At 41.8% G+C, this 16,162-nt stretch overlaps 1 protein-coding gene and 1 long non-coding RNA gene across 2 annotated transcripts in view; one reads left to right on the top strand and one right to left on the bottom strand.

The window, feature by feature from the left end:
• MLXIP (MLX interacting protein) overlaps positions 1 to 16,162 on the bottom strand; it is a 102,895-nt gene that overhangs the window by 29,575 nt on the left and 57,158 nt on the right. Inside the window, exons 3-7 of the mRNA XM_077293133.1 lie at positions 14,215 to 14,300; positions 12,569 to 12,658; positions 12,123 to 12,164; positions 9,828 to 9,987; positions 7,411 to 7,500 (exon numbers count right to left, since the gene is read on the bottom strand). Of these exons, the coding sequence (XP_077149248.1) occupies positions 7,411 to 7,500; positions 9,828 to 9,987; positions 12,123 to 12,164; positions 12,569 to 12,658; positions 14,215 to 14,300 (468 nt within the window). The remainder of the gene's footprint in view (positions 1 to 7,410; positions 7,501 to 9,827; positions 9,988 to 12,122; positions 12,165 to 12,568; positions 12,659 to 14,214; positions 14,301 to 16,162) is intronic.
• Positions 5,136 to 16,144, top strand: LOC143810344 (uncharacterized). Its single transcript, XR_013222806.1, has 3 exons — positions 5,136 to 5,176; positions 15,042 to 15,150; positions 16,012 to 16,144. It is a non-coding gene; the product is annotated as an uncharacterized LOC143810344 (long non-coding RNA).

The raw sequence follows: 16,162 nt of genomic DNA, 5'->3' as shown, positions 1-16,162 counted from the left end.
GTCATCTTGGCCATGTACTTGCACACTAACATCGTCCTGTCAGTGCCGAACCCTTATTATCAAACAGAATAAGGAATTAACAATTTATTCATAAAGTTCCAGGATGTGTAAGAGGAATACCAGAAGTAAATTTACATTTTTTTTTTTTTTTATTTTTTTTTTTAAAGCCCCTATATAGATCTCTCAACTCTTAGGCCCAAAAAAGAAACCCTCCCATCCTCATCTTGGGCCCCTTGTAGGTTGACACCCCCTCCTCTGCATTACAATATTTATTCTCCTCACTGATGGCATTGAAAAAGCGGAGCATTGTCCATTTCTTCAAAGTTCCCCTTCACTTTTGGTGCCAAAACCGCACATATGGAGCATAAACCACTTTGTGATGCGCTCCATATGTGCGGTTTTCCTATTCTCCCTCATATTCATGAAACTCCAGGGACACTTATTGACCCTACTTGTCATGTGTATGTATTCATTTATTTATGACTTAACCAATATGTTTTTAATAGAAAATCCTCCAAATTTATTAATAAAGTTGAGGAAAAAAAAAAATCCTTTTTTTTTTTTTTCCTTCACAAGCTCTACTAAACTTAGTTCCAAAATCAGTTGTGAAGTCTAAGCAACCCTTTAATAAGTCATGAAATTATTGCCGACACTGCACGTGTGTTAGGGAAGTTCATAAAGAGAAGAGTCACCGGCAGGACTGGTTTAAGGTTTAACTCATCAAGATTCGCCCAGAGCCTTTTCCTCCTCATTAGACAATTACGAGTCTTGTTTTACTTCCTTCTTTCCAGTGTTTACCACCGTTGATTTAAAAAGGTAGTTTTGTTCTTATTGTTTCCAACAAGTGTACGGGGCAAGTTTTCTTTCCAACTGTTACAGGCTGCGTTTCTATACCCTTGACAGGAACATTACCCACAATACATGATGGCACAGCGACCTAGATAGTTGCACCGACTGCTTGGATAGAAACCATGAGGTCAAAACCTACCTTGTAAAATAAATCAGTCATCATGGCAAACACATGAGAGATAAAGGAAATGAGAGTGTCTGTAACATGAATCATGGAATTGTTGGGAAAGAGCCCTACATTAATCTACGCCACTTCATGGCTTAGTGCAAGATGGCTCAGGTCCAAGATTTAGCATTAGAAAAGGACATTTCCAGCCGTTAATCTTCTGAAATGATCAACACTAAAAAGGTCAGCCTTCTGTGCTGTGTACTAATAAGAAATTGACTATAGACATAAAAAATATTGAGAATGTTGCAGGTTTTAGCAGAATCAATAGCACTCAGACATTCTAGGACTAAAACACTGTTTTACTTTATCTGTATCACCACAACATCAGAAGAAAAAAAGGAAATCCAGCTCAACGAGATAGTGAAAAAAACGTGTCGTTCCTTTATTCACTTACAATCATAAATGTGGAGGATAAAACATCAGTAACAACGATAAAAACAGTATCAACGCGTTTCTGGTGACAGAGCACCCTTAATCATGAAGGATACCACAACATGCAGGATACAGAGAACACTGACAAGTCAAAAGCAGTCGTGCGGTACAGTGTTCACAAACTTAATGCAGTCACCACTAAACATAAGCCTGCAGCTGTTGTGTATTCCAACAGTAAACTCTGCGGAAAAGGTAAAAGTATGGGAAAGACAAAGGATCTCTCTGCTGCCGAAAAGCATCAAATAGATTATATATTTCCAGAAAACTTAAGCGAGATCATCGTACAGTTACGAGATTTGTGGCTGAATCTGACCACAGACGTGTTCGTGCTGATAAAGGCATAATGAGGAAGGTTTCTTCCAGGCAAGTTCATCGGATTAAGAGAGCAGCTGCTAAAAAGCCAGCAAACAGTTATTTGAAGCTGCTGGTGCCTCTGGAGTCCCTCGAACCTCAAGGTGTAGGATCCTTCAAAGGCTTGCTGTGGTGTATAAACCTACTATACGGCCACCCCTAAACAGTGTTCACAAGCAGAAACGGTTGCAGTGGGCCCAGACATACATGAAGACTAATTTTCAAACAGTCTTGTTTACTGATGAGTGTCGAGCAACCCTGGATGGTCCAGATGAATGGAGTAGTGGATGGTTGGTGGATGGCCACCATGTCCCAACAAAGCTGCGACGTCAGCAAGGAGGTGGAGGAGTCATGTTTTGGGCCGCAATCATGGGGAAACAGCTGGTAGGGCCCTTTAAGGTTCCTGAAGGTGTGAAAATGACCTCTGCAAAGTATATAGAGTTTCTGACTGACAACTTTCTTCGATGGTATAAAAAGCAGAAACGTGCCTTCAGGAGCAAAATCATCTTCATGCATGACCATACACCATCTCATGCTGCAAAGAATATATCTGAGTCATTGGCTGCTATGGGCATAAAATGGTGTTGCCACCATCTTCCCCTGACCTCAACTCTATATAGAACCTTTGGAGTATCATCAAGCAAAATATCTATGAGGGTGGGAGGCAGTTCACATCAAAACAGCAGCTCTGGGAGGCTATTCTGACTTCATGCAAAGAAATACAAGCAGAAACTCTCCAAAAACTCACAAGTTCAATGGATGCAAGAATTGTGACGGTGATAGCAAAGAAGGGTTCCTATGTTACCATGTAACTTGGCCTGTTAGGATGTTTTGGAAAATCCGAGAAAAATGTCATTTGCATAATAATTTGGAACATGGTGTACATCAGCACCATTTGTAGAATGCAATTTTATTTTGTTAACGCTTTATGACGTTTAACCCCTTAGTGACAGAGCCAATTTGGTACTTAATGACAAAGCCAATTTTTACAATTCTGACCACTGTCACTTTATGAGGTTAACTCTGGAACGCTTTAACGGATCCCGCTGATTCGGAGACTGTTTTTTTCGTGACATATTGTACTTCATGTTAGTGGTAACATTTCTTCGATATTACTTGCGATTATTTATGAAAAAACGGAAATATGGCAAAAAAAATTAAAATGTTGCAATTTTCAAACTTTGTATTTTTATGCACTTAAATCAGAGAGATATGTCACACAAAATAGTTAATGAACAACATTTCCCACATGTCTACTTTACATCAGCACAATTTTGGAAACAAATTTTTTTTGTTAGGAAGTTATAAGGGTTAAAAGTTGACCAGCGATGTCTCATTTTTCCAACAAAATTTACAAACTTTTTTTTTTTTTTTTAGAGACCATCTCACATTTAAAGTCACTTTGAGGGGTGTACATGACAGAAAATACCCAAACTTGACACCATTCTAAAGACTACACCCCTCAAGGTGCTCAAAACCACATTCAAGAAGTTTATTAACCCTTTACATGCTTCACAGGAACTGAAACAATGTGGAAGGAAAAAATGAACATTTAACTTTTTTTTGCAAACATTTTACTTCAGAACCATTTTTTTTTTTATTTTCACAAGTGTAAAGAGAGAAAATGAACCACAAATTTTTGTTGTGCAATTTCTCCTGAATACGCCGATACCCCATATGTGGGGGTAAACCACTATTTGGGCGCACGGCAGGGCTTGGAAGAGAAGGAGCGCCGTTTCACTTATTCAATGCAGAATTGGCTGGAATTGAGATCGGATGCCATGTCGCTTTTGGAGAGCCTCTGATGTGCCTAAACAGTGGAAACCCCCCACAAGTGACACCATTTTGGAAACTAGATCCATTAAGGAACTTATCTAGATGTGTGGTGAGCACTTTAAACCCCCAAGTGCTTGATATTTTCGCCCACAAATTCTTATTTTTAGAAGGGCAACAGGAGAAATTAGACCACAAAAGTTGTTGTGCAATTTCTCCTGAGTACGTCGATACCCCATATGTGGGGGTAAACTACTGTTTGGGCGCACAGCAGAGCTTGGAAGAGAAGGAGTTCCATTTTACTTTTTCAATGCAATATTGGCTGGAATTGAGATCGGACGCCACGTCGTGTTTGGAGAGCCTCTGATGTGTCTAAACAGTAGAAACCCCCACAAGTGACACCATTTTGGAAACTAGACCCCTTAAGAAACTTATCTAGATGTGTGGTGAGCACTTTAAACCCCCAGGTGCTTCACAGAAGTTTAGAACGTAGAGCCGTGAAAATAGAAAATCCTTTTTCCCTCAAAAATTATTTTTTTAGCCTGCAATTTTTTATTTTCTCAAAGGTAACAGGAGAAATTGGACCCCAAAATTTATTGTGCAATTTATCCGGAGTACGCTGATACCCCACATGTGGGGAGGAACACTGTTTGGGCGCATGACAAAGCTCGGAAGGGAAGGAGCGCCGTTTTGGAATGCAGACTTTGATGGAATGGTCTGCGGGCGTTATGTTGCGTTTGCAGAGCCCCTGATGTACCTAAACAGTAGAAACCCCCCACAAGTGACCCCATTTTGGAAACTACACCCCCCAAGGAACTTATCTAGATGTGTGGTGAGAACTTTGAATGCCCAAGTGCTTCACAGAAGTTTATAATGCAGTCGTGAAAATAAAAAAAAATAAAAAAATTTCCACAAAAAGGATTTTTTAGCCCCCAAGTTTTTATTTTCACAAGGGTAACAGGAGAAATTGGACTCCAGAAGTTGTTGTCCAATTTGTCCTGAGTACACTGATACCCCATGTGTGGGGGGACCACTGTTTGGGCGCATGGCAGAGCTCAGAAGGGAGGGAGCACCATTTGACAATTTGAGCGCAAAATTAGCTGTCGCGTTTGGAGAACCCCTGATGTACCTAAACAGTGGAAACCCCCCAATTCTAACTCCACCCCTAACCCCAACACACCCCTAACCCTAATCCCAACCCAATCCATAATCCTAATCTCAACCCTAACCCTAATCCCAATACACCCCTAACCCTAATCCCAACCCTAATCCTTACTTTAGCCCCAACCCTAGCCCTAACTTTAGCCCCAACCCTAGCCCTAACTTTAGCCCCAACCCTAGCCCTAACCCTAACTTTAGCCCCAACCCTAACTTTAGCCCCAACCCTAACTTTAGCCCCAACCCTAACTTTAGCCCCAACCCTAATCTTAGCCCTAACCCTAAGGCTAACTTTAGCACCAACCCTAACCCTAACTTTAGCCCAACTCTTCTAGTTGCCGGCCGGCAGATCATGGCGGGCGTACTGCGCATGCGCCCGCCATTTTCTTACCGGAGGAAGAAGCCGGCAGTCAAGAAGGGACGCAGGAGGACCCAGGGACACCGGTAAGCATAACAGGGTCCCCGATCCCCCTACTCTCGGTCCTCTGATGTGTGATCACATCAGAGGACAGAGAATGACACATCGCTTTTTTTTTTTTACGGCCGCCAGTAAACTGTTAATTACCGGCGATTGCAAAACAGGGGTCGGTAAAAACTGACCCCTATCATGTTCTTTGGGGTCTCAGCAGCCAAAGATCTTCCGGGTGCCGGCCGGCGGGCGCACTGTGCATGCGCCTGCCATTTTTTTTGCCGGAACAAGATGGTGGTGCCCATCGGGAGCGATCAGGGACCCCATTTCTCTGTCCTCTGATTTGTGATCACATCGGACAACAGAGAAATTAAATGGGAAATCGCTTTTTTTTTTGCGACCGCCGGTAAACTGTTAATTACCAGCGATCGCAACCCAGGGGTCGGTAAAAACCCCCCCGGATCATGTTCTCTGGGGTCTCGGCTATCCTCGGCAACCAAGACCCCAGAGAAAATCCGACTCTGGGGGGCGCTATTCACTTTTTCCACAGCGCCGTTAATTAACGGCACTGTGATTTAAGTACCCTTAACTGCCGCCGTTAAAAGGCGTATCGGCGGTCGTTTAGGGGTTAAAAATGCAGTAGGAAATTTACAAAAAAATGTTTGAGGGACCTATCCAGGTCAAAAGAGACTTTAGGGGTCCTAGATATTGGAAAACCCCCAAAAGTTACACTATTTTAAAGACCGCACACACACAAAATTGCTGTCAGGTAGTTTATTTTCCCTTCAGGTGATTTTCAGGAGTTAATTCAAAGTGACATGACAACAATGAAAAAGTGCATGTTTACCACTTAAATGTCGCTAACTTCTGAACAGACCGCTATAGCTGGCATACTGTAACACTGCTATTTGGCCGAGAATTGCCATCGCTAACATCAGGGCCACACAATCATGATATCAAGGTGCCGATGGGGTTAAAGAGAGAACCCCCACACTGTTAACCATTTATATGATGTAGTCACTATTGACAGCAGCATCTAAGGGGTTAAACAGATATGGACGGTGCCAACACTGATCGTGGCTGTTGCACCAAGTTGTCAGCTATAGTGTACAGCTGACAGCTGCTGGATTCTCACCTGTATGGGGATGCTATTCTCTTATATCTCAGGTCAGTAAAAAGATGTATTGGGGTTAAGCTATTTCTTGCTGCACTTTATGGCTGCTACATTATATTTAGGTTGTATTTCCACAGCTCCCTTACAACAGGGCGTAGTGCATACCGCTGTGCTATTCTACCTAGTAAATATAGACAGAACCCTATGGCAAAAACAAAATGAGAAAATACCCTGCAGTTAAATAAATCGTAATAGTAAATGTAAATAACATTAGGTCCTAGCTGACACAATTTGGATCAAAAGTGCGCAAGACATTCCACCACGACAAGGTGTACCCAATCGGCATCCATCCCACCACATCAAGGTGTACCCAATCAAGATCCATGCCACCACATCAAGGTGTACCCAATCAAGATCCATCCCACCACATCAATGTGTACCCAATCAAGATCCATCCCACCACATCAATGTGTACCCAATCGGCATCCATCCCACCACATCAAGGTGTACCCAATCGGGATGGGCCTCTCTCTGAATTAAACCTCTCCATGTTCCAGCAGGCCTCAGAACTGACAGAGCTAGATAAGGACCCAGACCTGTTTAAATGACTGGCTGTAGAAAATTATAAAGACAATGCACAGCCCAAAAAAGCGGAGCCACGCCCCTATATATACAAAGTACAAAACCTAAAGCAAAACCAAAGAAATGATCAGGAACACATGTTGGTATAAGTGCAATGTTTAAGTGCATATTCACACTGTGTCCAATAACTGAAAGACCCTAGGATAAAAACAAAGAAAGAAAATACCTTCAGTAAGCAAATAGTAATAGTACAAGTAAATAATACCATTTATATAGTAAATATAGACCAGACCCATAGTAAGTCACTAGCCTACCATAGGACATCACTTGCCAATACTGATCAAATGAATCAGTCATAAATCTATATAGACATAAAAGCAGTGCCGCCAATGTGTATAATAAAAAATTAAATGTGCACACATGAAAATAAAACTACTCCCTATAACTAATAAATGTGTTTATGTACATGAATAAAACATTTTGTCCAAAAATATTTATTTTGTCCTTGGCCACCTTCCATTACTGGCTCAAGCAGAGGAGCATTGTTCTTCATATCTTCATCCATCAACTAACCTGGAAAGGATTCAAATGTATCCATTAAGTCCAAATTGGGCTGCAATGGAAAAAGCTCTGGCTGGATCATATCTGCATTCCCGGCATGTGCTGTAATAAATAGGATAGCATTAGCAAACATTCGCCTGGTTAAAGGGCCAGCGTATTATTTATGCCAAATGCAACAGCGAATGATGCATCCAAGAAAAAAAAACCGAAAAGCGGCACTCACCAGGCCGGGTATGCGATTCATAAGTCCTTTATTTCCAGTTCATTGAAACAAAGATTAGCAAAGCAGAGGGTAGGGAGTGTGCCGGAGAGAAACAGAACAGACAGGAGTTATGAATTGCATACCCGGTGATGGCTGCTTTTCGGGTTTTTTTCTTGGATGCATGATTAGAATTTTTTTTTTTTTTAAATCAAATATATTTTTATTGATTTAGAAAATCCAATAAACATTTAAACAATAACACATGTGTTTTTCAATTCCCCCCCCCAGCATTAACCCCCTTTACCCATCCCACCCACCTTCATCCCCATCTCTCCCCCCTTTCCCACTTAGACAGCTCACGTCCTTCTTTTAACATGTCTTGTAGCATAATATACTTTAGTATAATATAATGTCCTTCACTATGAATTTATATACCATTATTTTATAGGCGAAACCTCCTCAGGCCTATTTTCCCTTAATCTCCTCCTAACCCAATTCCAACAAAGGCGTCCACAATTTGTCATACAGAACCATTTTCCCTCTTTTCTGATCTACTCCCTTTTCTAAGGCTATGACCTTCCCCGCATACTTGATGTATTCTCCCCTCGAGGGAGGCTCCTCCTTCATCCAATTTCTTGCTATGACCTTCCGAGCCATGTATAGCAGTCTAGCGATTGCTATTTTCAATGTGTTATCTACAATTATCTCATCCACATATCCTAGCATGCACACCACTTGTTCCCTTAGAATTACACATCTATACGCCCCTTCTATCCGGCTGAGAACCACTAACCAAAAAACAGTCAACCTCAGACACGACCAGAGCATGTGGAACATTCCAGCATTATCATTCCTACACCTAGGGCATTCCGAATCGGGTCTCAACCCAGCTCTATATAGGACATCCGGAGACCTATATACTCTGTGTATAACATAAAGCTGAGAAAGTCTATACGGCTCATTCATTGATCGCTTCGGTACCCATTCTAATACAGATTCCCATGTTTCATCCTCCAAGTGACCCAACTCTCTTTCCCATTTAACCCTCGCTCCAAACGGATATCCCAATAAGTATGGAGTAAATCCTTATATAGAGATGAGATAACTCTCGATGTCCCCGCTCCGCAGATATATTCCAATACTAAGTCACTTTGGATTTTGAGGCAATCCCCCCTATTCTGAGCCAAAAAGGCATGTCGAACGTGTGCATATTGAAAACCCCCTGATGTCTCGAGGCCATACTCGAATATGTTTGACTCTTCCCCATATTTTATATATCAAAAGCAATGTTGGATATATTTTCCCAAGCATCCCAAGGGAGCCATCTCCTCAACACTGTACCGCCGGACTTCTTTTGGTAATCTTTTCTATTAAGAGTTGTACCCCGTTAGCGGACGTCACCTGCTCCCAGCCCTTTAAATGTTGACATTGGGCCGCAAGGAAATATATCTCAGGATTAGGCAAGGCCAGACCCCCCGCGTCTTTAGGCCGCTGAAGCGTCTCCAACCTGATTCATGGGTGCTGTCTCCCCCACACCAAACTTCTAAATAATGAGTTAATCAGTTTGAATTTCCCACGTGGTATCCAGATAGGCGAGTTATGATGAACATACAATATTTTAGGCATCAGAATCATTTTGATAACATTAACTCGACCCACAACAGACAAATGCAGCTTAGACCAATCCCCTACCTTAGCCTTAAGAGTTTCCAGTACCGGTGTCACATTCTTATGCAAGAAATTTGTAAATCGGCAAAGAGATTAATATCCCCAGATATTTGAATTGGTCTGCTATCTTAAGTCTACCCCCTTCCGTAGAATCACCCAGCTCACCCCCCACATCATCCACCATGGATAAAATTGATTTATTCCAGTTTTTTTTAGTCCTGATAGAGAGCCAAATCCCTCGATGAGCCGCATAGCATTGCTCAATGAGTCATGCGGGTGTCCCAGAAATAGCAGTATATCGTCAGCATAGAGCGCTATCTTTTCTTCTATCGACCCATATTTAAACCCTAAAACCTCGGTGGACTGTCGAATTTCGGCGGCCAACGATTCCAATGATTTGAAATTCTAATGCGAGAATCACGGACAGATAAAATAAATGGTGAAATCAATATTCGGGTTAATTCCTTGTACAGATCTACGCATGTAGCAAAGTGGGCAAATAATGTAACAATATGGAAGCAGAACACTGGGATCACTCCAGCAGATTTCGGACACTTACCAATCTCTTTTGGGTTGTGCTGATGTGAATAAATAGTAGAAAATAAAGTGTCACTGAATTCCGCCATAAGCATCTCCATGTCCAGAAGAGGCTCCTCTTCCATCGGCACTGGCGTATCTCTGCCATCCACACTGGTGTGCCAAAGTACAACATAATCGTCCTGCAAGACAAGCAGAAACCCGACTCTATATTGTGCAGCGAGTACATTCACCAAGTTATACGCTGTAATTACAGCATCATGGGCGCCTTGTTTTGCATGTGCATTTTGCAGAGCGTTCAATGGATTTGCTAAGGTTTCCACACTTTGTAATGCAGGGTATGACATCCATGCCAAAAAACAACATTAAATAAAAATGCAGAACACTCCAAAGCATGTTGGAACATAGCGGTATTTGCTCCTAGACGCATTGCTTCCAGGGGAGAACATGACACCATATGGAGTATGTAAAGGTGTGATCTGCTCAGCTGCACGCTAGATACCTCTACAAGGCAGAACATTGTGTCTTTATTTTTATGGACAGTGTCTATTTATGCTTTTATGGCCATCGACTTCCCCCTTGTTAAAAACAATCCTGCATATACTGATCATTTCACATATAGCTGGCTAAAGGTGAGCGCTGAAACCCAAAGAGCCCAATGCTTAGATGTTAAAGCAAAGCTCCACATGGGGAAAGCTTTTAGGCTGCAAAAATAAGGGATTCCCTCTTAAATGGAATCTGTCAATAAAATGAACTCTCCTAAGCCATCTATATGGGCATATAGGTCACAGGCAGCTGAATAAAATGATATCTTGATATATGTGATCCGATGTCTTATTCCAGAGAAATCCATGTTTTTCCTACATATAAACGATCTGTTCAGATCCATTGGCCGGCTGCTGATCTGTGAGAATCTGCCTCCAGAGCTGATTTTAAATGAAAGGGGCATTACCAGTGTGGCACATGTAACTAACACAGAACAGTAGAACTAAACTTTGTCTCATTCCAAACATGTTACCGCTGCAGCTCTCACAACTCTGCTGTATGCAGATTCGGGAGGGAAAAAAAAACAAACAAAAAAAACACACATCGGACTGCACCCGGATGCTGACACATACAATGGAGAAAATAGGTTACCATCTTCTCCTGCGATTATCTCATCCATCCATGAGAATCTGATCTGAGTGAACTCACAATCTGATCAGAGTTTGAGCTGAGTGTCATGAGAGAATCGGGCCGATTATGCTAGCATGAGTGTGGCCCCCGCCTTATAGTCACACACAGCTCTAAGATCAGGAGAGCGGCCATTACACATTATACTGGTAATGCCCTCATTTATTTATAATAACCTCTGGAGGCAGATTCTCATACAGATCTATGTCCGGCCCATAGTCCTGGACAGCTCATTTACATATAAGGAAAAAGTGGGTTTCTCTAGAATAAAACTTTTGATTGCAGATATCAAGGTATCATTTTAGTCAGCTTCCTATGACCTACATGCCCATATAGACGGCTTAGGAGGGCTGATCCTACTGACATTCCCTTTAATTTTACAGGTACTGCTTCTGCCACCATGAAGAGTTAGTTGATAGGATTGGGGGCTATGAATTTCAAATTCTCCACACAGCCTCCCAATTAGGGAAGTTTTATATTCAGGAAAGTGTGAACAGAAATCTGATGGGGCAAAACAAAATGGCCAAATGTATTCGAGAAGCTCAGCTGCCCGGATTGTGTCAGTCTACCAGAGAATAGCTTTTCATAACCACCAGCAGAATTGTGAATGCAGCTCTTAGATATACAGCAGGCTGTAGATATACAGCAGGCAGTAAATTAGCACAAATTAAGAGAAGTAAATCAATATATCAGCAAAGTCATTCTAATCCTCAGTATGTTATGTCAAACCTGTAAAAAGGTGTGAATGCATCTCCCATGGTCAACACGGGTTATAAGGGGGTCTTCAACAAGAATACTAGTACAATCTTCTCTTGCAGCTCATGTTCCCTCATCAGCAGAACATGGACACATAATGGGACGTTTCGGGGTTAATACACGATAGTCACTGCCATCATGGGACAGCACAGAGTTTACCATTTACTTAGTGGCTGCTTTCTCAATAAGATGGCCGTTATCCAGCCGCTCATCAAGACCTGAAAGCCAACAGTTTTGGTGTCCGTCTAGGAAAGAAGGCTTGTAGTGTGCCGGATGTGGCAATATGTCCCTGGCTCTGTGCAGTCACACATCAATGCCTTCTTGTCACAGTCTGCTCAAACCAGTTTTTCGGGGTTTTTTGGGGGGGGATACGGGGAAAGTTGCTTACTTTGACCAGACTGGAGAGATCTTCATCTTTGTGCTTTTGTAACTGTAAAAAAAAATAAAAATAAAAAATATATAAATTATATTTGTTATTAACTCCTTCCAATCCCCTGGCATTCTTCATGGCATCCAAACTGGTATCCTATTGTGAAACAAACCACCATTACAGCTCGGGGCGATGATAAGCAAAGCTCCCGCCATCCGATTTATCATAACATTATTCTCTGGCGCCAGTACATAACCGGAGCGCCATGGAGAACCGGATGAATCCTATTGATTTGGACAAGTCAATATAAGACTGCTGGTAACGAGACTATATAAAGGGTGGTAACCACATACAGCAGTCACAAGGAAATTACAGTTTCTGCAGCACCTGCATTGTATTCTGCAAGATGGATAGGAAAGTCATAGAAATCTACATATCTGCCATGTTACAGAGACACTTCGTACCCTTTTCTTGAAGTAGGTCCTCCACTTGTGGTATTCTCTCACCACTATCTCTATTCTTCTCTTCCAGTATTTTCCTTCTGTTGCGATGGCCTAGAGAGCAGTAGGATACTTAGTTTTACAGCAGACCGCCACTTTCACAAGATTATAGTGCTCTGCAAACATTCATTTTTCTAGATCACTCTATTCCCTAACAAAACTTTGTCAATTTTTCTTTAGCCCACTTAAAGGAAAATAAATGTGTATTCCCAGTCGAGAGATAAAAATTAATGATGGGCAAGAGTGGCACTGCTCGATAGAGCATCGGGGTACTTGATCGAGCAGTGACGAGTGGTGCTCGGATCCCCGTAAGTGAATTATGACACATCGAGATAGCAAGCGAGAGCGCGTTTGTTCTCCAGAAAAAATGTTTGAGTTTGCCCTTCGCCTCCATTATACTCGATACTCTAGCATCTGACGAGCTCGATTTGAGTACCAAGCACTGACCTGCTCGATCAACACTAATAAAGATGCCTAGTTTAGGGTAATTTACACCACAGATTTGGGCAATATGTGCTGCAGGTTATCAGCAAAAACCACTAATAAAGTGATTTCCAATGTGATCAAATGGCAGAGTCCTGCACTATAAAGCCTACCTCCACTTTCACAAGGAAATGATCAAAGACAGATCGTCAGTTTTTGTCAATGAGATATGGGGAAAGCGGATGGAAACTAAACATCACAGTGAGATTCACTCGAGGAAAAAACGGAGTATGTTCAGAAGGACATAGAACCACTGACAGACTGGGGTACAGTTTATGGATGACAGTAACAGGCTTTACATTAACACTGGTCAGGGCTTTATTCCACAATATGTCACCTTACATCTGGGTCCAGGAAAGCGCCAAACTACAGCTTTAATGACTATGGGCGACTCTCTGGCTGAGTAACTCCAAGTGTCCGCATATCATAGCCCTTACATGTCACACTAGATGGGATGTAAAGAAAGTGCTGTCTATAGAAGTTACTGCAATAGGTTTCATCACTGATAACAAAAGGGAATTTTGATATATTAAAATTAAAATAATATTTGATATATTAAAAAGGACACGGTCACAAGATTCACGCTGCTCAAACCACAGGAAGCATGAATCACAACTTCATGCATCCCGTGCATCGGGACAGACCTGTCAATCAACTGGAGCAGGGCAGGGACACGCTGGCCCGGCATCACTATGGAACTAAGAGTTTCTTCCTATAGTTCCTGGCCAGATCTTTAAACTAGGATTACTTTATATAAAAAAAGAAAATTAAATAAAATATATAGAGATTCAGTGTGCCACTCATCAGAAAACTAGTGTAGAACCATATGCAAATTGGTCTGTAAGTGAACAGGAGGCGTGTCAGTGGATTGTTTCTTCCAAGTGCACTGACACGCCCCTAAAGCACTTCCAGCCCGATTACATGTTGCTTCTGCATTAGCTCATGAATACACATAAAAATATGCTGACTGGGGCCTTTTAAAGTAGATATGCCTATAAATCGATCAACACCATAAAATGTTCCATTTTAACACACTTGAGCAGGGTTCTCAGCTGCAGATCACAGAGAGGGAACAGATTAAAGAAGTCTATAGGTCTAGGCTATTCTAAAAGTATTAACACATTCACCTCCGGTCTTCTATTTTCATCAAAATCCACAGATGCATCCAATGGGGTCACAAAATGGCATACTGGGTTTTGCCTCTTCTGTATATCTGGTAAGCACAAAAGAAATCTGTATAAGAACACTCACAGGACAATTAGGAATGGACAAAAGTCAGAAAGAAGAGTCCCCCCCGACCCCAAGATCCATGAACTGAATACATTACAAACTTATTTTCTTACTTAACGGGTGTTCAAAGGATTTTTGCTTATGTGCTGGGAACGGCACAACGTCAATTACCAATATAATGTTGTTATGGGAAGATCTTTATGTAGCGCCAACATATTCCGCAGTGCTTTACAATTCAGCAGTTCATATAAAACAGTCATAAGTAACAAAGTTAAAGATAATACAAAAATTAAGGCAAAGTTAATGAGGACCCTGCTCGTAAGAGCATAAAATGTACAATGAGGTTGGGGTGACAGTACAGGTGCTTATTTACAATAATGGTCCAGACATTTTGAGGAAATGGGGGATAGATAAAGGCTGTATGAGCTAGTCACCAGCCAATATTTGTAATGCTTTTGGGCACGGTGGAGTTAATTGAGAATTATGTTCAGAGAAGTAGAGAATGGACTAAATATATATATATATATATATATATATATATATATATAGATAGATAGATAGATAGATAGATAGATAGATAGATAGATAGATAGATAGATAGATAGATAGATAGATAGAGAGAGACTTCAATTAGGGAACGTCATAGGCCTCCCTAAACAGATGTGTTTTTATGGAGCACCTAAAAACTGAGTAAGTTGTGGTTTGTCCAAATTTCTTATGGTAGAGCATTCCAGAGGATTGGTGCAAATCGGGAGAAGTCTTGGACCCAGGAGTGGAAAGTACGGATTACTGCGGACGTTAGTTGAAACTCACTTGCGGAGCGTAACGAGCAGGTAGGCCAATAAACAGAAATGAGTGATGAGATGTAGGGTGGTGTCGCACTGTGGAGAGCTTTGTGGGTGAGAACAAGTCATTTAAATTGGATCCTATAATGTATTGGCAGCCAGTGCAATAACTGGCACAGAGCGGATGCGTTAGAGCAACGATTAGCCAGATGGATGACCCTAGCTGCTGCATTAAGGATAGACTAGAGAGGGGAAAGTCGAGTGAGGGTGAGGCCAGTTAATAGAGAATTACAGTAGTCAAGGTGGGAGTGGATCAGGGCAACAGTGAGGGCTTTCGTTATTTCCATGGTGAGAAAAAGGTGGATTCTAGAGCGGCAAGAGTTTGTATATAGTAGGTGAAGGAAAGTTTGCTGCCTAGACGTTACTGTGGTGCCACCCACGGAGAGGGAGATGTCAGATTTAGCGAGGTCAGTAGAAGATGGGAGAAAAAGTTCAGTTTTGGAAAGGTTGAGTTTCAGATAGAGAGCAAACATGACGGAGACTGCAGACAGTCACTGGTGTTCTGTAGTACAGAGTGGGTAAAGTCAAGGGTTGACATGTATAGTTGGTGTCATCAGCATAAAGATTTCCTTTATTTTATACTGCCGCCCCTAGATTAGATCTTCTCCAGTCAGAGAACACAGATGTCAAATCCCAAGATGGCCACTGATGGAGGAACATGTGATGAGACCACGGGAAACTTGAGCATAAGCAGTGGTATTCAGTTGAGGCTGTTGATGGAAGGGTGCAGTCATGTGCCCTTCCGTGAGAGGACAAGTGGAGAACAAAAAACGCCACACAAATTGACAAACTCTTTGGTATGTGCACAGTGTTTCAAGGAGGTTTTTTTTTTTTTTTTTTTTTTTTTAGAGGTGAAACTCTCCAAATCCAGAAAGAAACGTCAAGTTTGTGGAGCGAAACCAGCGCAAAGACTCAGAGTTCACATACCCTAGATGTGCACTCCTAAATCCCACTACGAAAATAGACAGGAAAGACTTCTAGTGACATCTCTGTTCTGGTT

Source organism: Ranitomeya variabilis, chromosome 1 (assembly GCF_051348905.1).
Source record: "Ranitomeya variabilis isolate aRanVar5 chromosome 1, aRanVar5.hap1, whole genome shotgun sequence".
Lineage (NCBI taxonomy): Eukaryota > Metazoa > Chordata > Amphibia > Anura > Dendrobatidae > Ranitomeya > Ranitomeya variabilis.
Note: the sequence above shows the minus strand (reverse complement) of the source record. Positions and strands in the feature narration are given on the sequence as shown.